Source organism: Haliaeetus leucocephalus, unplaced genomic scaffold (assembly GCF_000737465.1).
Source record: "Haliaeetus leucocephalus isolate CR32 unplaced genomic scaffold, Haliaeetus_leucocephalus-4.0 Scaffold155, whole genome shotgun sequence".
In the NCBI taxonomy this organism is placed as follows: Eukaryota; Metazoa; Chordata; class Aves; order Accipitriformes; family Accipitridae; genus Haliaeetus; species Haliaeetus leucocephalus.
In genome coordinates this window covers 2064690-2089408 of record NW_010972591.1, presented here as the reverse complement: position 1 = coordinate 2089408, position 24719 = coordinate 2064690, and the positions used below count along the sequence as shown (strand labels likewise).

General features: G+C 35.5%; 1 protein-coding gene across 2 annotated transcripts in view; it reads left to right on the top strand.

Annotated features, from left to right (window-relative positions):
- DYNC2H1 (dynein, cytoplasmic 2, heavy chain 1) overlaps positions 1 to 24719 on the top strand; it is a 185457-nt gene that overhangs the window by 47773 nt on the left and 112965 nt on the right. The window contains exons 50-66 of one of the 2 annotated variants that reach the window (XM_010562118.1): positions 1452 to 1560; positions 2508 to 2621; positions 3441 to 3583; positions 5669 to 5750; positions 7063 to 7217; positions 8887 to 9024; positions 11414 to 11527; positions 13092 to 13252; positions 13394 to 13517; positions 14288 to 14409; positions 15103 to 15189; positions 16523 to 16649; positions 18418 to 18559; positions 19352 to 19469; positions 20804 to 20816; positions 22484 to 22582; positions 23804 to 23927. In XM_010562118.1, coding sequence (XP_010560420.1) covers positions 1452 to 1560; positions 2508 to 2621; positions 3441 to 3583; positions 5669 to 5750; positions 7063 to 7217; positions 8887 to 9024; positions 11414 to 11527; positions 13092 to 13252; positions 13394 to 13517; positions 14288 to 14409; positions 15103 to 15189; positions 16523 to 16649; positions 18418 to 18559; positions 19352 to 19469; positions 20804 to 20816; positions 22484 to 22582; positions 23804 to 23927 — 1972 coding nt within the window. The remainder of the gene's footprint in view (positions 1 to 1451; positions 1561 to 2507; positions 2622 to 3440; positions 3584 to 5668; positions 5751 to 7062; positions 7218 to 8886; positions 9025 to 11413; positions 11528 to 13091; positions 13253 to 13393; positions 13518 to 14287; positions 14410 to 15102; positions 15190 to 16522; positions 16650 to 18417; positions 18560 to 19351; positions 19470 to 20803; positions 20817 to 22483; positions 22583 to 23803; positions 23928 to 24719) is intronic. The other variant, XM_010562117.1, reaches the window with a different exon arrangement.

Below are 24719 nucleotides of genomic sequence, written 5' to 3'. Positions count from 1 at the left end.
ATTTTGTTGTCTTGTAGGTGTGTACTAAAAAAAAAAAGAAAAAGAATATGGGAATTTTGAAGGACACAAAAGCGTTGTGTGAAGAGATATTTAAGAAAAGCAAAATGCCAACAGTCTAAATGATACAAGCAGATTTTTGGACGTTCTCAGTGTCTAGATGTGTGTACTGTTTTTTATAGTAATTACCTGAAACTCTACTTTTTTGAATACCAGAGCTGTTCTTATGAGTGTTGTGGACTTCATAAATTCTAAGTTTATGTGAATATTGGAAAGTTTTTTTTTTAATGTATATATTTTCATATTTGTATATATTTTTATTTTCTGTCTCTGCTATGGTTTGCCAGTTAATAGGATACTAGCTGAATCATAGAATCATAGAATGGTTTTGGTTAGAAGGGACCCTAAAGATCATCTAGTTCCAAGCCCCCTGCCATGGGCAGGGACACCTCATACTAGACCAAGCCCCATCCAACCTGGCCTTGAACACTTCCAGGGAGGGGGCATCCACAACTTCTCTGGGCAACCTCACCACCCTCACATTGAAGAACTTCTTCCTTATGTCTCATCTAAATCGACCCTCTTTCAGTTTTAGGCCATTACCCCTTGCCCTGTCACTACATGCCCTTTTAAAAAGTCCCTCCCCATCTTTCTTGTAGGCCCCCTTTAGGTACTGGAAGGCTGCTATAAGGTCTCTGCGGAGCCTTCTCTTCTCCAGGCTGAACAACCCCAACTCTCTCAGCCTGTCCTCATTGGAGAGGTGCTCCAGCCCTCTGATCATCTTTGTGGCCCTCCTCTGGACTCTCCTAAGCAGATCAATGTCTTTCTTATGTTGGGGACCCCAGAGCTGGATGCAGTACTCTAGGGGGGGTCTCATGAGACCAGAGTAGAGGGGGAGAATCACCTCCCTCGACCTGCTGGCCATGCTTCTTTTGATGCAGCCCAGAATGCGACTGGTTTTCTGCGCTGTGAGTGCACATTGCCAGGTCATACTCAGTTTTTCATCTGCTAATATCCCCAAGTCCTCGCAGGCAGAATCAAGTAAAAATTTAGTGATTTGATGAAAGTGTACATATTATTTAAAAACAAATGCAAACCTTGAATCAGGAGTTTTTCAGTACCTTCAGCAATGCTAAAGAAAATTCTAGAGCTAAGCCCACACAAAGGAGTGATACAACTGTATAATTGAGTCACATCTGGAAAGTAAATATACTCTATGAAAGAGTCTGTTTTCATTATTTTTTCATTACCAAGCTGTACATCTAGGTAGAATGTTCTTTATATTTGATATCTCATATAACTGAATCACCTAGTAATCTTTTGTAAATATATAATAGTGTAGATGCTGTGGGGAAAATACCTATGTAATATATAATCAAGGAAAGATTATAATTCTCTTACGAATAATACATATATTCCATATACTGAGACTTAAATGTCTTCCCTCCTTCTAGGTGATGGAGCTTGCAGGCATTGAAGCACAGCAGGTGGTATTGCTGCTCGAAGACTATCAGTTTGTTCATTCCACGTTCCTTGAGATGATCAACAGTTTACTGTCTTCAGGTAAGACAAGTCCAAGAAGATTACGGTACTACTTTACCACACGGAGTTAGCTCAATGAGGCAGATTTAGATGAAGTTTTCTCACTTTATGTCCATACCAGAAGTGTGTGTTAGCTTTCTACACTGTTTTAGCTAGAGTGCTTGTACATGAGAAACTGACTTGAAGTTCACTTAGCTATCCTTTAGACTACCCTACAGTACGGGTGCTTTCAATTCCTCAAAGTTGCAAGTAACTTATTTCAAAGGACTTCTTTATAATAGTGTAACAACAAAATGATAATGTATTCTACTCTACGGCTTCCTTTTTCAAAATTGACAGATGTCCCAATGTTTTACTAGATTGCATAGACTGAATCCTTTACTTAAATGAACACCAGCAAAGCCCACTTTTCTGAAAGTAATGACATGACTAATAATAATAATAAAATAACAAAACTGACTTTATTTTGTTATCTAGCTTTGTTCCTTGATCCAGGGAGATCATAAGACTCAGAAAGACTGAGTCTAACTTGCTAAATGTTTTTTGGAGCTGCAGTAGTTTAAGAGCTGACTGATAAGAGCACTAGATTTTCCTGTCTCCCAGGTACAAATCCAAGTCTCCTTATACTATCAGATTCCCATCATCCAGTGTTAAACCTCTATGTCTGAGGACCTAGATAACTACTGTCTTTCATGTTTCTGTTTTCTGGTGTATGACAAAGTCTGGTTTGATTTGTTTTGTATGCAGTATTGGATCACTGTCTTTGGGTAGATTGAATCACTATAATTTGGTTTGTTGTTTTCATATAATAAGAATGATGAAGTACATGGGATGATACTCATGAAGGTATGGAGGTGAACACTGCCATATTCAAATTCTCTGTACAGAGGATTCAAGGGAATCCTTCAAAGGAACTTGAAGAATTGTAGTATATTTGATCTGACATTTTAAATTCATTCTCGAAATAGGAGAAGTTCCTGGGCTATATAAAATAGAAGAATTAGAACCATTGCTATCTCCTCTGAAGGATCAAGCTTCACAAGATGGATTTACAGGACCAATTTTCAACTATTTCACATGCCGTATGTGAACAGAATTATAAGTTATAATTCATTACAAAGTTACAAAAGTGGTGTAATAATGGAAAATAATTTTTAATGTGGTCCTTGTTTTGTGTGCATTTTTAACTTTGTTGGTTATTAAAAACCAAGCAGGAGTAATGATTATAGTGTGATATTTGAGAGCACAGAACCTTCAGCTTAAAATTCATTCTTCTGTCTGAAATTTTGTATCCATGAATGTTCTACAAAGCTGTTATGAAATCTGCTCGTGAAAGTATTTAGAAGGAAGAAAGCTTTTGTCCCCATGGTTTTCTGGTTTGTTTAGCTTATATATCTGGTAACAGAGTTTTCTTCTATTTGTCAATTGTACCTACAAATCACTTTGAAATCTGAGTAATCATAAGCAGGTTTACAGATACGTTTCTTAATTATTTGTGCTTCTTCGTTGGACCAACAAGAAGATTAAATAGTTTCCAAATAAATAGAAGAATGTGACTGAAAGAATACAGATGTTGGCAGTCATACTCAAGGGCCCTGTAACTACTTCTAATTAATTCTATTGGTCTATATTGATTGGAATGAGAACTAGTGGTATCTATTTAAATATTGTCAGCTTTTCTAAATTAAAAAAATACACTGTAATATACATAATGAGAATCCATGATATTAGATTAATTTGTTTAAGTTCCTGCCCTAGTCTGATGTGGTGTAATACTACCTTTTTTCAGACATTACCTTGTGATAAGTAAGGACAGTAAATGATGTTGTATTTACAATAAATCTACCATCATGTAGTCAGATTGTCATCTACTAAATATTTAATGTGTTACATTTTCTTAGGGATCCAACAAAATCTGCATGTTGTCTTGATCATGGATTCTACCAATTTAAATTTCACAATAAACTGTGAAAGTAATCCAGCACTATACAAGAAATGTCAGGTTTTGTGGATGGAAACCTGGTCAGAAAACAGTATGAAAAAGGTAAACTGCATTAATTAAAAACTGTGACTTCTTTAAATTAGTATCTCCAAAAATAACTGAGCTTTGGTGAATAAGATCAAAATATTTAAAGTTGTGAAGGAATAATTGTCACTGTGTTTATTTAATCTATTTATGCAGTTCTACAAAGACAGAAAATTCTGCAGAACAGTTAAGTAATATTAGCATTGTTATTCTACCAGTAGCATCATGTTTTGTTCTCTCTGTGGACTGATATGAACAAAATGCTGCCTACTGTGACTGATCAAACACAGCATTTAAGAACAAAATACAAATATGCTGTAAGCAAAATGTTAAAGCCAGCTATGCTGATGATATCTGCTGTTACTAGTATGCTTGACAGCTAGTTTAAAAATAGGTTTGTTATGTGTACGTGAGCTGCTGTAGATCTAAGATTGCACTGCAGACCTTATGTTATTCTTGAATCTTTGTTAAGTGTTTTGCTGATGGAATGGAGTCAGTGTGTTCTTTTTAGGATCAAAATCTGCTTATTTCGGGATGTTCACAGTGTAAGTTTGAGAAAGATGTATATTACTTTTATATGTTAAGAGATTGCCAAATCCAGTACCCTGATAGGGGCAAGGCTGCCACAGCTTCACAGCCCCAACTTGAACCAGTGGTGAAGCTGAGCATGTATTCCCGGTAGGCACACACACAAACACACACATACAGCACCTATATATATTTATGTGACTGGCCACACAGAACAACACAAACAGAAACCCTGAGCACAAACAGAAACAGCACTGTTGGCATCATCCTGTTCCCCTCTCTGAGTAATCACAATGAAGGTCTGTTAGTGGGAAATATGTACATGTGCAGAATGTGGATCCCCCTACTAGGTGGGCACCGACACACAGACCCTCTAGTAATTGCCTCTGGATCTACTGGTCTTCCCAGTTGCTGACATCTGGATGTGCAAACTTCTGAGGCTGCAGCCCCACTCCAGCTGCTGGTAGAGACTCACTGCCTCACTGTGCATACACACACACACACACAGTGGATCCTTCCAGTAACTGGGCTTAGACATCCAGTCTGTCTGGTAGCTGGCCTTGGATCTAGGATCTCCCCGTTGTGTTCTGCACAGGTGGATACACGTACATGTACACACACAGAGACACATGCAGCCGGGTCTCATTTGACTCCCAGACTCCACAGTCTCTCAGGCAGTTGGCCTGGACCTTCTAGTCCCTCTGGCAGCCAACTCCTGTGGGTGCCTCACCAACCCATAGTAAGGCTTGTGCAATCTGAAATGCTGTTCCACTGCATCCCATAATGTGTCCCAAGACTCCTGTGCAGTAACCCCCTCAGTCTAGTCTGTTAAGGTGATCTGGCCTCTCCCATTGACTCATCATGATGGGTTTCACACATGGACCATGGGGGTTGGTCGCTGTCCTGGGAGAGCCATGGGAGCAGATGGCGCAGAGTGTCCATTTCTGCCTGGGTTACTGGGGTCCTCCACCTGCCATTGTGTTCAGTTTCAATGGCAAGTTATATTGAAAGTTTTTGGAAAAAATGTTTGACTAGCTCTGTCCACAGTTAAAAAATTTTTTTCAGAGTATTTTCACTTTCACTTCAGTAGGGTTTTTTTTTTTTAAGTGGAGGCTTATCATTTAGTCATATGCCAGAACCTTTGAATATACTTTGTTTATTTTTACTATTGTACGTTGTATAGTTGATAACATATGAAGGTAAGTCTACTCTTAGACCATGAAAAAGACTTAAAAGACTTAGACTTAGGCATTGTTTCATTCCGGTGTTGTATCCACAGCAGTTGTACTTAAGACTGTCTCATTTCCTGTTGAGTTGTATATCTTTTTACATCTTTGACATTTGTGTTATTGTAAGAGTTATTTGTGTTACTGTTATGAAGTTATCAGTGATGGGGAAAGGCAGAATTGATCTTTTTAATGCTATAAATATTCTGTAAATACCTTATTCTGAATAAAGCTATCATAGTCAGTCTTTTTAAATGGGAAACTAGATTGAAGATTTAGGTTTTTTTATTTTAACTCAGATTTTCATTGTTTCTAATTTTCATACAAAAAGTCACATTCATTTTTTTAGATACCTGAAATGCTTCTGTATGATTCAGATGAACAAGAAAAGACTGGAAAAGCACATAAGGAACTTAAGAAAAAACATTCAGGTAATATTTAGGTGGACCCATGAGTTACTGTTACTTACTAAACACTTACTCAGTCCTGTGCTGGGCATAGATAGTAGCATAGATACTCTGAGTGTGTTTTTGCTAGCATGTTCATAGACTTTAGTATTGGTCATATGGCAGGCACTGTGCACAAGGGAACATTAGTCTGGAGCATACATCCTGGCTGATCAAACCCAGTCTCTTCTGTCACAAGCAGTCACTATGTATATTCAGTATTATAAACTGATTAACCTGCATCTTGTTTTGTTTGTTCTGTGTCTTCCTTCTATGTGGATGTTATTTCACAACCTCAACATTTCGTATTTTGAGAGTTTTTCAGTCTATATGTTTTCATTATTCTTGTCCTAGACTTGCTCATTTTACTTTAATAATTCTTATCTCCAGTTACTGATTTCTTGTAAGTAATGCCCCCTTTCAGAATAATTGGTTTTTATAATAAAACTTCAAATTTAACCTTTTTAAAAATAGGGTGTCAAACATAATCTAGGAGACCAGTGCCAGCACTCATTTGCATAATACTACTTTTAGCCATTTTTTATAAAGCGTTAGTCTAAGTAGCACTTAGAAGTCATGGAGTCAACAGAGTATAAAATGGTAAGTGGTTCACTTGGGATTTCTTGTTTTGTATAGCTTTTTAATAGGCATTTCAGCCCATCAGAATAATGGCCAAACTTAGGATTTAGTGTTCATGCTACCATCCATCTTTATCTTAGATCATGGTACTTAATCTGTGCCTCAGTACTTATTAAAGGCATTAATTTATATGTAGATATATTTCAGCAATTTTTTCTTTTGTAGACTAATACAATTTATTTTACAGTATCTTTGGGCTTCTTTTGAGAAACTGTTCAACAAACTGAAGGATCTGGAATGTTCAGAAAAACCTTTTAGTCTACCTGTCATCAGAGACAAGGGAGAAGACAAAAACACATGGGCTTCCTTTCTAAAAAAGTCCAAATATTATCAAATTTAATTTCTGTGGAAATAAAAGTTTCTTTTATGATTAGCCCTCAGTAATCTGCAATTAATTTTGCCTTCTTTTCCAAACATCAGTGAAATATTTTGCAGCTTTGAAACAATTTCAGTATATTCCTTTCTGAGGAATATGTATTTCAAAAGTAATTACATGTTGCTTCCCTCAGAGTACTTTGAAAAAAGTATATTCTTTGTGATATTTTGAATGCCCTTAATTTATATCTCAAAAAACATATTCTATTGCTCTTCTTTAGTTATTTTAATGTGAGATAAGAATAAGTATATTATTATCTGTGTAACAAACTATGTTGTATAGGTGATTCTGATTTTCTGAAGTCGTTTCTGGCAATCCATGAATCATGTAAAATGTATGGAGCAACGCCTAGCCGGTATATGACGTTCCTTCATATATACAGTACCATCAATAACAGTAAAAGAAGAGAGCTGATAAAAAGGCAGAACCACTTGCAGGTATGTATTTAAAACATTTTTAACATACGTCTTTTCAAAATACTCTCACATTCGGAATTGCCTTGTTTATTAATGGGCTGTAGCTGCTAAGGTGGTTGTGTGAGGTGTCCTCTGTTGGCATATGCTCATGCTGTGGTTTCAGAAGAGGAATAGTATGAATCTTAATATGCATCTCTGTTCAAATACCTCAAAGAAGAGGTGGTTTCTCGTTTTCATTAATATTTTTAGTCAAGAAAGTATTAGACTTGGTATGTTTTCTCGGAAGAGTAAAAAGTACTTGAAAGCCCTTTTTTTCACCCATATGTATTGGAATTGTGTTGCAAACAACCCATCATCTTTCCATCAATTTAAGTCCTGCCTCTGCTTGTATAAATTTTCCCCATATATCTCCATATGCTGTCCCTTTCTTTATATCTCTGCAGCAACTTCCTGCTTTGTGTGATTCTTGTGTCCTAGTTCAACAAGCTGTTATCTTTAACCTCAGGGTGCTCTTGTGTAGCTTTGGCCAAGACTCCCTTTCTTGTGATTTTCTCTCATTTTGTGTTTTGGAATTGATTTCAAACTCCTTTTCTGCAAATCAAACGTTTACACAGTTCTAGACCAAATGCAGTTTATCTCACAGATGTTGATTTACTCCTGTTCTGTATGCATAAAATGCTTATTTTTGAAACCCATTTGTTATCTTTCCAGTCATAATTCCTTCCCTCCCACCAGTATATTTCTGGAAACATCTGTATGATTCTTTAGGACATGTTACTTTTTGTCTTTACCCTTCTCCTTTTCCTTTCAGCTCCTTTTCCCAGTGACCCTTGCTGCTACTCTGAAACCACACTAGTAAAGTTGTATTTCTTCTTAAAGCATCTGTCAAAACTAAATGACTTCCTTGCCTTGTATTTTACACTGTTTTTATTCTGTCTGCCAATATTTTTCCATCACTGTAGTAAGCAATTTAAGAAGATTTACGTTTGTAATGATATAAATTGCTTTTTTATTTATTTAGAAAGTAGCTGTAGTTTGTTTGTGACAAACACTCATTTACTTGTTAAATGCTCTGGTTAAATAAAAGTAACCATTTGCATGAAAATTAGAGATGTGTATCCTAAATCAAAACATCTTCCAGGTAATATTTTTTTCAAATATATCTTGAAATAATTCTATTACCTGATTACCATAGAGCAAATAATTTAGAAAGTGTGAATAAAGAAAATAGTTAAGCATAACTGAGGCTTTGTTTTATGTGCATCTATATTATTTCTACAAATATGTAGAAATAGGATAATCTAATTTGTTTCAATTTGTTTAATTTTTGTAGATTTGCTTTTAGAAGATATATATGGAGTTAATATCAGTTAACTGAATGCTATTGAATTAACGAGAAAAACATTATGTACTAGTTGCTGTTCCATTAAATGTCTGTTATTTTAAGAATTTTGTTTTCAGCTTTTTGATGTAGTAATAGATCTTACAGCAACACATCTAGAAGTGTACAGTCTCATTTTTGGGTTAAATAATGCTAAGAAAATGTAAATAATATTGAGAAAATGTGGAACACAAAAAATTAATATTATTCTACATCACTCTTAGTTTGTGCATAGTATTTGTAAACAACCTTCATCTAAACCCATTTAAAATTCATTGCTAAATAACTGCTTCTTTTAAACTTTTATAGGCAGGTGTTTCAAAGCTGAATGAAGCTAAAGCCCTGGTAGATGAACTGAACAGAAAAGCTGGAGAACAAAGCATTTTACTCAAAACAAAGCAGGATGAGGCTGATGCTGCCCTTCAGGAAATTACAGTATCTATGCAGGTGTTGTATAAAATCACATCAAAAGTGAAAAATAGATACTTTTCTATTTTTGATCTCCATAAGTGTCTGTGCTTTGTATTCCTTTCAAGGGCTGTGAAACCTGATGCTTTTACAAGAATTTGCCTAAGGGAATGCATGAGCCCTGAGGCTTGAATAAACTTGAAACAGGACAGAGTATTATATAACTTAAATCATATTTGAACTGATTGAGTAGGAAGAGATCAGTGGAAGTTTTGCACCTGAGTAGAATTTATTGCTGTAGTTTAGTCTGAAAGTTTTCCTAGAACTTCATAAATCCAAATTGATCCATTTTGTGTTTATTACAGATAGGAACTTTAAACAAAATACTGACAAGCAGCACTATTTTAAGTAACAAATACCAGGAACTAAATTTGTGGACTACTAGAAAGTATGTATTTCATGAGGTCCAGTCCTCTGAAGTTAATTCAAAGAAGGTTAAGTAATACCTGTGTGTTCATCACTCCTTGAATTTTTATTCTTCAGCTCAGAGGTAGACCTGTTTTTCTGAGGAAGTTATTTTCTTTTGTAGTGTTTTCTCAGTTAAGTGAAATAATTGTGCAGAAAATAGATCTCTACATTGATACTTCCAGGAATCATAAATGTAGGGTAAGCCTTAGTGAATCTGCTGTCACTGAACTGTTTGTTTTGTCACTGGTGTAGTCTGATCGGTCTGAAGCAAACTTAAATAAAGAAGCTCAGTGACAAAGACATTCTCTGTATGCAGTAAAGTAGATGCTTGCTCTTTCAAACCATTTGGTTCATAGTGCTTTAAAGGTGCATTACTTCCCATTTTTATGAGTCTACTTCTGTTGGCAATTTTTAATACTTTTAGGCTCTATGTGCCTACTGTACATGAATTTGAGTAATGATGATTGGCTTGCTGTGTTCACTGCTGGCCTCGAAGAATTTATTATACCATTTTCCTGATTTCTGTTTTAAATCTGTATCTGCTGTTGTCCAGTAGAGTTACAGGTTGTATGGGTAGCACATATTACATTGTAGGACAAAATCAAATAGGCCAAAAGCAATGAAACATGATGGGCCCACTGACATCAGAAAAAACACAGTAGAATTCTGATTATTTAGATTAGCATAAAATATAGGTACCCTCTAACATTTTAATGTCACTTCAAATGTTCTAGTTTATGTGAGAGGGCTCTAGTACAGGCAGACTCTTTTAATCTTCTTTTAATCTTGCCTTAAGCAAGGCTTTTGACCTACAACTGAATTTTAAGGTTTTCTTATTCAGAGCTATCATTCAGTACATGTAGATTTGCATGAAGTGTCTAATCTAGTTTTACGCAGCTAATATTGTATGGATTTGAATGTAATCTTCAATGACATGCTGGTCTATAGCTTGGCTTAAGTTCTCAGAAAGATTGTTGTTAATCTCAAGGTTTTCTTTGCTTATATACATCTGTTACCTTCTGCTACAAGTTCAACTTAGCTCGACTATAATAATGTGTTATATACTGGAAAAATGTAAACTCTGGGCTTTGTTTTGTATCTTTTAGGTGAACTGAGCCTACAATATTAGTTTTTTATGCATTTTATGCTTTTATCCTCAATTACTTGTTTTGGTACTGGTATTGGTAATCCCTGTTTGTATGTGGGGTTTTTTGTTGGTTTTTTTTGTTTTTTAACTTCAGGATATGTAAGGTCCTTTTTATTGTAGTTTTATATACTAGTTAGTTCTTGTTGTACTGAAGTGCTTAGGAGTCCTGGAGATGGCTAATAGGTACTCTCTGCTCTATGGTGGGCACAGTACAAATCCAGGAAAAAAAAACCCTATGTAAACGCAGCTTACAATATATGTGTAGGACATAAGGCAGGTATCCTGACAGACAGATGGGTGCAAATTTACAAGTAAATAATGTATTAGTATTTTTAGGCTACTAGGCTGTAGTTCCAACAAAACTGCTGCTTTTATGAACGTTATAGAAAAGCAGGGTTTTAATAGTGTCATGAAAGAAACAGAAATGTGAGCAGCTACAAAGACAATGGCAGGAAGATATTACTTTCAAATATAGTAAGAATGTTACAGAGGCTGTCACTCTTATCCTTTTAGAGGAGGACTGACATCTTGATAAGGAATGGAGAATCAGGGACAAGGAGAGAAAAAGATCTTAATGAGCCTCAAAAAATAGAGATACAGATCTTGTCTGTGATAAAGAAAGGGAAGGAGACACAGTAAAAGCAAAAGATGCTTATTCCATATGATTTAGTTACCTAGTCAGCCTGTCTAGTATCAAATAGTCTCAGCTATTTTATTGTAATTGGTATTGTGCAGATTATATTACAATCAAGACTAAAAGAAATGAGAGACGTAAAGGAATAAAATTTCTAAATGTTTTCTTTTTTTTTACAGAGTGCTAGTGAGCAAAAAACAGAAATGGAAAAAATAAAACACAGGATAGCAGAAGAAGCTGCAAAAATAGAAGAAAGAAAAAGAAAAATTGAAGATGAACTAAAAGAGGTTCAGGTAAGAGCTGATAAGGATAAGTAAGATTTTGCTGTCTGATTTTATTTGACTTACTGAAATCCTGCCATGCAAAATGGTTCTGCAGAATTTATCCCTGCATTTCTTAAATTTTGTTTTAAATTATTTTGATATTAAAACTTTTATGCATTAGAAAACAGTATTGTATTTTCCAGATTTAGACTGTCATGTTGGCATTTGTGTTTTATTAGCTCCTAACTACAGAAAGAATTCTCAGGACAAATCTTAACTCCAGTTGCTATTTCTATGCTGCCATGGTCTGGAGCTGAGTTCCATGGATTTTATGGAATGTTTTTCAACTACTAGTATCTTATATAGACCAACTACATTACTCTGCCTTGGTCAAGCTGGTAATATCATAGGGCTTGGTACTATCAGGTGAATGGAAATAGTTTAATGAGAGAGAGTTTCCAGCTATTACTAAAGTCTGAAAATTAGATATCCTAATGGCACTATAACAAGCTGCTTGTTTAAGAGACCTTACAGCTGTTAAGCATCAGTTTTTTTGGGAGGTGCGTGTGTTCAGTCATTGCTTTTAGTCTCTATTTTTCACCCCATCCATTTTAAAAATGTACTGAAGAATAAGGGGAAAGTACAGCAACTTAATTTTTTTCCTTTTAAATATCATAGGTGCCAAGGAATTATAACGTTGTATTGAAAGTGACATAGAACTACAGGATTAGGGTAAATCCCTTTCTGTGGTCTTTGATAAATATGAAGCATGTGCAAGGTGCGCACAGTCTTTAATGATAATCTTTAACTTTCTTCTGTTTTCTTATCATTTTGTTGGTTTGTTGATAAGGGCAAAGGCTGTCTGGATTTGTTTAGCTACTGAAAATAGAAAGCTTTTGTGACCTATACTTCTAAGTATCTTTACAAAGATATCCTCAGGCATGCCTATAAATAGTAATTAGCATAATTATTAAAACATACCTGTATCACAATGAACTTTTAAGCAATGAAAGAGCAAACAAACATGATTGATACTAATATCTATATAATGTTTATGAATTAAAGTGCTGAATGAAAAGTTAGGGAATGTCAGGGTTATAATATGCTGTTTTATATGGAAATATTTTTATTATCACTTGGCAAATTTTTAATAACTTGTGCATGTGAATATCATAGAATTGTAGAACGGTTTGGGATGGCCGGAACCTTAGAGATCATCTAGTTCCAACCCCCCTGCCATGGGCAGGGACACCTTCCACTAGACCAAGTTGCTCAAAGCCCCATCCAACCTGGCCTTGAACGCTTCCAGGGATGGGGCATCCACAACTTCTCTGGGCAGCCTGTTCCAGTGCCTCACCACCCTCACAGTGAAGAACTTCTTCCTCACATCTAATGTAAATCTACCCTCTTTCAGTTTAAAACCAGTACCCCTTGTCCTATCTCTACATGCCCTCGTGAAAAGTATATACATCAGTGGTGGCTGGTTAGGTGATAAAATATGTAAAAAGAACAAGAAATTGTATGAAAACTGAAATGGCAAACGTTCAGTTTCTTGTATCCTCATCTCTTTCTTAATGTGTTATTATGTTTTAAGCCACTGGTCAATGAAGCTAAATTAGCAGTTGGAAATATAAAGCCAGAGTCTTTGTCAGAAATCCGGTCACTACGGATGCCCCCTGACATAATCAGAGACATACTAGAAGGAGTTTTACGGCTAATGGGGATTTTTGATACATCATGGGTGAGCATGAAGAGGTGAGGATTTTATTTAAGCTTTAAACTTAAAGAGTAATTTACAATATGAAATACTTTCTATTACATTCAGAAATAACACGTGTGCAGAATTCCTTGGTTTCATAGGGAAATAACCTCTTAGTTATTTAATTCTTTTTACAGTTTCTTGGCCAAAAGAGGTGTGAGGGAGGACATAGCAACCTTTGATGCCCGTAATATTCCAAAAGAAATCCGAGAGAGTGTTGAAGAACTTCTTTCTAAAAACAGAACATCTTTTGATCCAAAGGTATTTCCTGATTGCATTACTTAAAATGAAAAAAGACAAAAAGAAAAAAAAGGGAAAAAAAAGAGACTCAGTTGTCTGATTTGCCAACATAATTTTTAGAATGAACTTAAATTAGAGAAAAAGTGATGAATTCTGCGTACAGAATTTGTCAGTATAAAGAAATAAAAGTGTAGCAGAGATTACTGTGTTGCGTACTGCCTCTAACTGAGAATTTTGTTGGTGACTGAGGAGTGGTGGGATGAGAAGTCATTACAGAGTCAAGTCCTCAGAGATTTTTGTCGCTGGTATAAATTAGAACTCAGATCAAGGAATTGTAACTGGCTCCCTCTGGCCTCCTTGTAGCAGTAAGTCTTAACAGTACACTTAATTAAAAAAAGGGGTACCAATAATGATTAAATGTATGGGTGATCTTTGAGAATTGATTTGGCAGTAGTTATAAAAAGGAATTCTTAAATACTAGTTCCTTATCTTTAAAAGGAAAGTTGTAGTTCCCTGAAAAGAAACACACTGATAAATTATGCACTAGTTTAAAACTTACTAACTTCAGTGAAGCTTCATAGTTGTAAAGGTACCTTTCTTTTTTTACACAGATTGATGGCCTACAATGTAATCTCTTAGTAACAATTTAAAAGATCAGTTCAGTAGAAGAGCTGGCTAATTGGCATATTTCAGTCAATAACTCATAAATCTATTGCAGTTATTTATCTTGTATTTATCTCATCTACTTTACACTTCAAGGACTTTCTTGTAACTGTTACTGATTTTTTCAGAATGCTAAACGTGCCAGTGCTGCAGCTGCTCCATTAGCAGCTTGGGTAAATGCCAATGTCCAGTATTCCCATGTTCTAGAACGAATTCAGCCTTTGGAAAAAGAAAAGGCTGGCTTGGAATCGTAAGTTAGACACTGTTACAAAATAAATGTTCTTAATTCCAGTGGTGGTGGGTGAAACTAAAGCTGCCAAGGAGGAATTGATGTTTATTAAAAACAAAAGATACAAGAAACTGTACCTCATCCATAGGTAATAAAATGTTCATGCTGAGACAGAAAAAGTAAGTGTGCAATATTTTGTTTTTCCTGGAAGCTATGCTTTGGATATTTTTCAGCCAATCACAAGTTATCTGTCTCAGCTGAAATGTGTCAGTGAACATCACAGATATGCGGAAAATGTATTCCGTCAGTGAAACCCGTGCTATTTTATGACACGTATAATTCCTCTTTTTTCAGTCATGTACCAAGCATAATTAGTTTCTCCTTAAGAACAAAAAGATATTACATACTCTTATGACCATCTATAACCTGAGCAATCTATACTGTTTGTTTTGCCAGGTCTTAAAATTCTGTATTGGAAGAATTTGTTCTGATCTTTAAGAATACATTTGAATGGAGTGTTCGCTTTCCATTTTTAAAGCTATGTGATGAGAAGTAGTCAGAACTTTTACATGTGAAAACAGATTTTTGTTAATATAAATCACAAGAAAGAACTGTCTCTGAACTATCTCTGTGTAAATGACTTTCCTGTTACATTTACTCTTTTTTCTTTTCCTTTGGATCTTTAGTCTTAACATAAATATTACATCTTTGTAGTAATCTCAAGAAAACAGAAGACAGGAAACAGAAGTTAGAAGATCTTCTGAACTCTGTTGGTCAAAAAGTGTCAGAACTGAAGGATAAGTAAGTTAGGTTTGTTTATTTCAAGATATAAATAAAAACATTGATGATTTTATAGTATGAATAATAAAATTTATATAACCAAATGTAACTCCCTGCTCTGCAAGATATTTACATCGGAAGTATCAATAATTAGGCTATCTATACACTCAGTGGAGATATATAAATACTGTTAGAATACAGTTCCATCTCGTCAATCAGATGAAATGCTCCTTAAAAGTACCTGCTTCTCACTACTGACTGTGTTGGAAGCCTTCAGTGTAGACATTATAGATGTCAAAGATAAGCAGTATATCTCTCACCTTTTAAATCTAAGAGGACTTTAATGTCTCCTTAGGACTTTGGAAACATTCCTATACAAGACTTCTACTCATCACAGCTTGAATAAAGGCAGTTCTGTTTCTTTTAGGATGGCCTACTTTTCTGACAGTTAGCTAGTTAGTGATCTCCTTTTTTTTTAGCATCTCATCAAGTATATGACTCACAGTGGCATAAAAATTACTGTGGTGAACCTTTATACTTTCTCCAAATTCAGTTTAATCCAAGTCTTTTAGTTTCATGTTTCTATTAGGTAGATAGTATAGGAGATACTTTACAACCTGACATATGTGCATGTTACTCAAAGTCATGTTCTGTAGTCTGCAAAAAAAAAAAAAAATTGGAGAATTATTCTTGTCATTCAGCTATATAGTGATGTCTTAGATTAACTAGATACTATATATTACAGTTAAATATATTACTTGAAAAAGGTGGGTTATCAAATGCATTAATTATTTTAATTAAATATTAATTAAGTTAAATAGATATTAACTATTACAAAATAATACCTAAACCCTGCCTGTTGTTTGGGGCAGCTTCTTACTTCGTGGTAGTTTACAAAGTAGAGTACTGTGCATTGAACTGGGGTCATCCGTGTGAATTAGCAATATTCTCCTTTAAAGGTTTCATAGATTAAATTTACCAAAATGTATAAATGTGTAGTATGGTGTTGAGCTTGCTATTGGCCTAAGTGCAGAACAAAAGACAATCACTAAAATCAAGTCAGGCTGTTTAAACAGAAGGAGGAATGATTTTCAGATGTTATAGTCTATACGGCAAATATATTTTTAAATCTCACCTGTGCATCTATTAAATTTTTTTAGTTAAAAGTCTAACAAGCTCATCTGCCAATTAGAAGCAGAAGGTATAAAAAAGAATTGTAGCTGTGTTGTTCATGAACAGTAGGGGAGGAATTCATTACAAATTCAGTCAATTAAACTGCCTTGAAAATAACTGTCCATAAGTTAAGTAGTTCATGATAGCATGATAGCAATTACAAACAGTAGTTGTTTTACAGGTTCCAGAGTAGAACAACAGAAGCAGCAAAACTTGAAGCAGAACTAAGTAAAGCTCAGAAAACATTGAAAGCTGCAGAAGTACTGATAAATCAACTCGATAGGGAACACAAAAGATGGAGCACCCAGGTTAGTGAAAATTTTCATAAATACATCTTATAGCTGATAACTTGAAAATACAATTTTTGCACTGTTTGGAGAATGTAAGTTATTGCTATTCTGCATGTCTCCTAACTGTGCCTATATTTGATTTCTCATTAGAAGTAGAAGCTTTTCTTCCTTCTGAAACTTCCTTTTACTTCACTGTACAAGTTACCTTACGTATATCACATAGCTACAGAATGTGTAAAAACCCCCCACTATATAATATAGAACATACAATGTTCTTCGACGTTTTTCAGTCACAGTAATAACACAGTTGTTATGATGGCTGAACACGTCAGCAGTTGGACCCTCCAAACTGAGATACAATTAAAAGGGACAGATTTTGGGGAACTATTAAACAATCATAGTCTTAAAACATTATCTCTTTTATGGCATCCATGTTGGAAATGCAAATGTAGACCTACCCAAAATGGTGGGTTGCTTTTGAAGTCTTCACTTATGTGTTTGAAACTTTTCTGCTTCTAAAGTAGGGAAAGTGAGCATATCTTACTTGCTCAAATTATGTATTTGGGAGAAACTGGCAAGCCTTTGGACACACAGGCCCTTCGTCAGTCTGAAACAGAAAGGAAAATTTCAAGATATATATAAGCTGAAAGTAGCTGTCACCTCCAGAAAGTGATACCAAGCTATCTTGGGTATCTCAAAATGGAAAAAATCTCCCTGCTGAGAAACATGGTCCTGTCGCTCCATTGACACTGAAAAATCCTAAACAATTAGACTGAATTCCTGCATTTTGAAGAACCAAAGTTAGGGATAGGTGAATCCTTCTTGTAGGCTGACCAGCATAATGGAAAGAAATGGAAGATTTTCCTCTTAAAGTAGCTTTACAGCTATTCTATCTGCTATAGTAAGGATTGGGTATATTTGAACCCCAGAGTTTAAATGCTTCTAAAAGTGATTCCTCACAGATTCTCACTCTGGTACATTAGCCCTGTCTTTAGAAAGTTCAGACTATCTGTTAATGGTATGCTCTGGACCAAACTGGCAGATATAGTAGTCAGGAACTCATCCCGTATTAAGGATGGTGAAAAAGCAGTATTCATCTCCTTTTAAAGTAAGGAGGAAGTAATAAAAAGTTGCTTTTTTTGTTCATGTATCAGACTTTTTTTTTAATGTCAGTTTGATTAAAGTGAAAAAGTGGCAGTACTTTCAAACCCATTATGGCAGTCATATATTATTTTGATACACTCTGTTTTTCTGCAAAATACTGGAACGTTTCAAAGCAGTGGTGATGTAGTGCAGATAAATTATTTGGAGATATATGATAAATATATTTTACCATGTATGTCTGCAGCAAATCGCATTTTTCAGTGTAATAGATACATATAGTATTTAGTGTCTGTATACATATTGCAAGTGGTACTCACTAGCTGACTGTGACTAGGGTCACATATTTCTTATTTTTCTTACTATAATACTATTTATCCATTTGCTTATAAGTGACAAGGTGAACTGTTCATCAGATTCTTAGATTTTTAGTAGCTGAATTCTCAGAAACATCTGTCTATGCTCTAGCCCAGAGCTAAAAAGAACTTTTCCCATACTTTCGTGTGTGTTGCTGTGGCTTAGCTAGGTATAGATACCTGAAATGCAAGAAGAGAGACTGTCTCAACTGTATTCTCAATAGCAGGCAAATTTAATTCTGATTTTTTAGTAACCGATGAGAAATATTAACATAGTTTTTGTTTTCAATACACCTATACAATCTGTACTTTTTTTTTTTTTTTTTAAGGTGTCAGAGATAACAGATGAACTGGCTACGTTGCCTAAAAGAGCTCAGTTAGCAGCTGCATTTATTACCTATCTCTCTGCTGCTCCCGAGGATCGGAGGAAAACCAGCTTGGATGAATGGACCAAATCAGCAGGCCTTGAAAGTAATTTTGTGTGTGTGTGTGTGTCTGTTTGAGTCTGTGTGTATAAGTAATTAAGCTTGATTGAGGAAGTGAGAAATGCCAATGAGTTCTAACGAACAGTCTCAATTGTCCCCAAATGAAAAGTGACAAAATCTTCTTACTCAATAAATACTTGTGTATACAGACTGACTATTTCTTAGGATTATCCTATTAATTATTAAGATTATAAATACTTACAAATTCTTAAGATTTAGTGTAGCGTTCGCCGCATATCAAGGTGCCGCGATTAGATCACTGGTCGGCCCGGACCAGGGAAAGAGACAGATAGCACACACAGTGTGAGCGCCAACTTCCGCCTTTTATTGCGCAGTTAATTCCTTTTATACTAACAAGGGTAGGCGGGATTACAGACACATCATAAGGCTGCGACTAACCCTCTAACTTTCCCTGACATCGCGAGATCTTCCGAACGCCAAACCCTACAATTTAGCTCCATAGTCCTTGCTTAAAAAGAAAAGTTTACATGAATGAATGTATTCACATTAACTGTTGTAAATTTGCCAATGCATTTTGAATGCTTCTGCTTTTGCAGTAATCATTTTTATTTATGTGTGTTAATAACACCATTAAATATTTTTTATAACATCAGCTAGTTAATAGTAATAAGTTCAAGCAATAAAATAATAAATTTAAGGGAAATCTACATGCTTGCACTGTGTTAGACAGAGTCTCCACTGTATATAGAGAGGTAAATGCTTAGAAATTACGCAGACTATAAATACTAGCACAAACTTATACTCTTTCATTTATCAGAGTTCGATTTACGGCGGTTCCTGTGTACAGAAAGTGAGGAGTTAGTTTGGAAAAGTGAAGGTTTACCTTCAGATGACCTTTCAATAGAAAATGCTCTTGTCATCTTGCAGGTAAATTTGTTTTTTTGTCTTGTCTTGGAAGTATTTAAATTTCTACAAATTTCAGTAACATGGCATCTTTCTGGAATTTTGAACTATTTCATTTGTGTTATTTTATTAGCACCACAGAACACACACAGAGAAACAAATACTTCTGTAACTCTGGGTATTCTGTCGCAAAAGGAAAAAAAACAGTTAAAGAAAATACGTGTTTTTCTTTTTTGCTTTTACAATTTTCTTCCACATGTCAAAAAGATAAAACCTGGTATCGGTCTATTCAGGCTTAAAGAGTGACTAATCATTAACACCAATACAGTCAGTGGAAGATTATGTCCTATATATGTTCACTTTGACATATCATTTCTAATACTTTTTTTCTCAAAAAAGGAAAAGGCTATATGCAGATACATTTCAAAACATCTAGATTTTAAACCCTCAGATTTCATCAGATTAGCTCTGTGATATAGGATACAAAATGCCATTAAATTAAGGCCAATAGCTAATAGACTTGAGAAAAGAATTGTAATACTATGCTTACAATTATGATTCAGTTTTATCATATAGTTATATATAGATATATAATATATAATAAATATACATATGCAATCGCACAATTATGTACATAATATTGTATTTAAGATGTAGTCATTTATCAGATCTGCTAGAAAGTAAAGATTTAACACCATGAGGAGAATCTGCATTTGCCACAGGTAGTTTGCTTGGATGACTGATGATTTGATTCTCTCAAATCAGTTACAGCCTTTTCTCCAATTTAAATTTATCTTGCTTTATCATCTTGATGTTAGATCTAGTTAACCCTTTCTCAGTTTGATTAAAAAGCTCGTCAATAAATACCATTTTGTACCCTTAAAGCTACTTATATGCTATAATCAAATCTTATTTTCATCTTTTTCTGTAGTTGAATATATTGAGCTTTTAAAAATCTCACTGTGCCTGAAAAGCTTTGTCAAGCCCTCACTCAGCTCGGATAAGTTTCTTTGTGTAGTTTTTTTCAGCATCCTTTCAAAACTGGAATTGGACATGGTATTTTAGCAATGTCATCTGCAGTACAGTTCTCAAGCTTTTGTGCTCATCATATTTTGATGCTTGGATATTGTCTGCGTTTCCCTGTCTTCTAGTTTGAGATCTGTGTAGTTACCCTGTTTGGAATAGTAGGACTCAGAATCTAAAAAAAAACAGCGAAACAACCCTGAAAGTGTTCTTCTATCAGACTGAACCAGAGAACTGCTGAAAATACATGTTTAATCCCTCAGCAAGTTTGCTGATGACACAAAACTGGGAGGAGTGGCTGATACACCAGAGGGTCAAGCTCTGCCCAGAGGGTCCTTGACAGTCTGGAGAAATGGGCTGACAGGAACCTCATGAAGCTCAACAAGGGGAATTGTAAAGTCCTGCACCTGGGGAAGAGCAACTCCATGTACCAACATGTGCTGGGGGCCACCCAGCTGCGAAACAGCTTTGCAGAAAAGGACCTGGGGGTGTCCTGATGGACACCAGGTTGTACATGAGCCAGTAATGGGCTTTGCTGCAAGGAAGGCTAATGGTATCCTGGGTTGCTTTAGGCAAAGTATTGGCAGCAGGTCAAGGGAAATGATCCTTCCCCTCTAGTCAGCACTGTTGAGGCCAGGGCTGAAGGTCTGTGTCCAGTTGTGTGCTGCTCATTATGGGAGGGACATGTATGTACTGGAGAGAGTCCAGTGAAAGGCCACAAAGATGATTAAGGCAATGGAGCATCTCTCCTATGAGGAAAGGCTGAGAGAGTTGGGACTGGTCAGCCTGGAGAAGAGAAGGCTCCGGGGGATCTTATCCATGTCTATAAATACTTGAAGGGAGGGTGTAAAGAAGACAGAGCCATGCTCTTTTCAGTGGTGCCCAGTGACAGGACCAGAGGCAATGGGCATAAACAGAAACACAGGAGGTTCCGTCTGAACATCAGGAAACACTTTTTTACTGTGACAGTGGCTGAGCACTGGCAGAGGTTGTCCAGGGAGGTGGCGGAGTCTCCTTTCCTGGAGATACTCAGAAGCCATCTGGACACGGTTCTGGGCGAAGCAGCTCTAGGTGGCCATGCTTGAGCAGGGGCTTTCGACCAGATGACCTCCACAGGTCCCTTCCAATCTCAACCATTCTGTGATTCTGTGAAATCTTAAATGCACATGTCAACTGTGAATAGGTCTCTCTTCTCTTGCCCCACTTAACTACCATCTCTGTGATCACTCTGTGTTGTGACCATTGTATAAGTTCTGAGCACTTACATAATTAGTATATCAGTGGTTAAAGTTTCAACGTTTAGAAAGCAATGTGTATAGCATAACATCTCTTAATATAATGTAATAAAATAGTAAAGCTTTCCACAGAACTGGTATGAGAACCACACATTAATAAAGGCTTTATTAAAGTGAAAACGTGCTGTCTTGTCAGTATACATGTTACTAGGCAATATCACCAAAATAATCTACATTGAAGTGTTTGCAAGTTTGAGATCTGGATTTGTGATACAAGTAAAATGCTATTTGTATCTTTATGCATGCAAAATACTTATATTCGTTATTTTTTCTAAAATGCATTGAGGTCCAAAACCAGAAGTAATGTACCTTTGCCACTACAGGAAGAAAAAGGAAAAATAACACCTCTTCTTCAAAGTTTCAAAGCGATTGTGAATAACAAAAGCTGTAGATTATACTAATTGAATAGAGACTCCTGTTTTTAAGAGAAGATGAAGAACTGCCTAACTTTAGCAGGGCAAACACCTGAGAGTTTTGGTCTTTTTTTTTAAAAAAGAAGAAATAAAATAAAAGACATAAAATTCCTTCTACTGTTGTTTGTTGTCATTTTGTTTTTAGGCAGTTACTGTTTCTTTAAACACTTTGTTAATGAAAAAGATTTTAAAGTTACTAAACCATTAGTTTGGGGAAGTAAAAAAAGGACTCCGTTCAATTTTATTCTTAAACAAAATAGATTTCAGAAAAAAAAAAAATAAAATACATATATATATTTATTTTTTTTCCCCTAGAGTAAAGTTTGCCCATTTTTGATAGACCCTTCTTTCCGGGCTACTGAATGGTTGAAGACACATTTGAAGGAATCACGTTTGGAAGTTATTAACCAACAGGTGCAGTATTTACTCTTGGTCTTACAATTCTGTTCTTCTTGAGCTCACTCTATTCCAGACTTTGGGGAGCAGTTTTTAAAAGGGTGTGATAGCAGTCAACAAAAATGGGGTTATGTTCCATGAAGCATATACTTTCTCAGAGTTCTAGGTTACAATGATTCTTACATGATACTGAAAATTTGTTTACTCAAGGAGGAGATCAGAGTATTTAAAATTGCATGGTCAACATCTGGTATTACTTCTACAAGTTTGCCTCTTTGTGCTGCACTCTCCAAGAATATCAGTTTTTCCTGCTGCGGGGGAAATAGTAAAAGATTTGTAAACAGGGAGGTATTTTGTATTCTTGGTTGCAGTTCACTGGATTTCAAGAGTGTGTATACACTTCTTCCCTAGGATTTTTGTGTTTTATTATTTACACTGGAAATAGTAGGTTGAATTTCAGTTTGAGATTAAGGTACCCAAGATTAATTGTCTACATGTCACTGTTTACATGGGTGGTGAGGCTTGGTACAGTTGCACACATGTAGTCAGGCATCTAGTGCCATTCAAAAGTCCCTTACTGACCCCTGCCTTGTCCTCAAGATATTGCTTCAACAGAAGGTAGGTCTTCCACAGATCCCTGCCAGCTCTGTGCAGGCCTTTTAGATTCTCTCTGATGGTACTAGATACATATCTTTTGGTAATTTAATGCTTCCCCTGCTAGCTGATTGGCTTGATACCTTTTAGGCTCTGTTGTCTGCATTGTCTGGGATCTCCATTGACTGTAATGAAATCTTAAACACGATGTGCATGTTTAGACACCTACATACAAAAGATTGCATTTAGATACCTTAATATCAATGTGAATCCTGCCCTTAGGTCTTGATTCAGTTTTGAGACATAGCTACCTAATAACATTTGAGGTGCATTAACTAGCCAGGACTTCCAGGTGCTCCTGACAGATGGCCCAAGACCTATGATAGACTTGGTTTCTTCTGGTACAGCACTTGGAGAGCTAGGCATGTTAAGTAGGTTGCCTGTATGTCAGTAGCTCAGTAGATCAAACTTATTTAAACACTTGTGGCTAAACCCGGAAATACTGTATGATGCTTGTAATAGAATTTTTCAGCTATACTACTGATTTTTAGATTCAGACTCCTGGTATAATGTCTTCCTGTTAATGCCAAAGTGTTAATATTTCAAAAAAACATGAATCAAAGGACTTTATTTTTATTTGCCTAGGACACCAACTTCCTAACTGCTCTTGAGCTAGCAGTGAGATTTGGGAAAACACTTATTATACAGGAAATGGATGGAGTGGAGCCTGTACTTTACCCGTTGCTAAGAAAAGATCTTGTTGCTCAAGGTAAATGACCAAGATCTTTACAAATGCTTGCTCAAAGCTTTTGTAGGTTAGATCTATATATATCATATAAAACTCAATTTTTCTGAAAACATGAGTATTGTGTAATTTTTTCCTCTTTAACATTAACCTGCTGCTAACACTTCAGTGTATGAAATACGTTGGAGATATGTTCTTGTTCAGTAAGTGGAAAAATATTGAAAAGTATTTAAAGATTTTTTTGACTGGAATTAGAATAAAGTGGTTTTATCAACTCTTCACAATTTAAATTTTAAGTTAATTTCTAGTGATAAGTAAAACTGTGAGTTTGAAATTAGGAACTTGGGCCATACATAGACCAGAAATTGCACAACTGGTTGTGCAGTTAGAAATCAGAGTTTTAGAATGTTGGTGTTGCTGTTTCTCTTTCATTTGCCTAAAACTAAAGAAGGCACACAGGCCTGTCCCTGATGTGACTTTGAAATGGAGGGGGTCATAGAGATCAGCAAAATGGTGGAAATTGGTGGACGGAGTCTTCCTAACTGATGCAATGAAAGGGAAAAAAAAACATTTACATTTTATAGTATCTCTGCTTTGGAGAGATAATTTACTCTATATAACTCTCTATATAACTGCTTTGGATTTAGTTGCTTAAAAAAGGCGGATATGAAAAATTGTGTTGAAAGTGTAGCAAAGATAGATAGTAATGATGTAAGTATCTCAGCATGAATTATATTGAATTATGTTGCATATTTTGAAATTATATCAAAATAATTGAGTGGATTAAAAAATACTACAAAGTATGTTTAAATACTT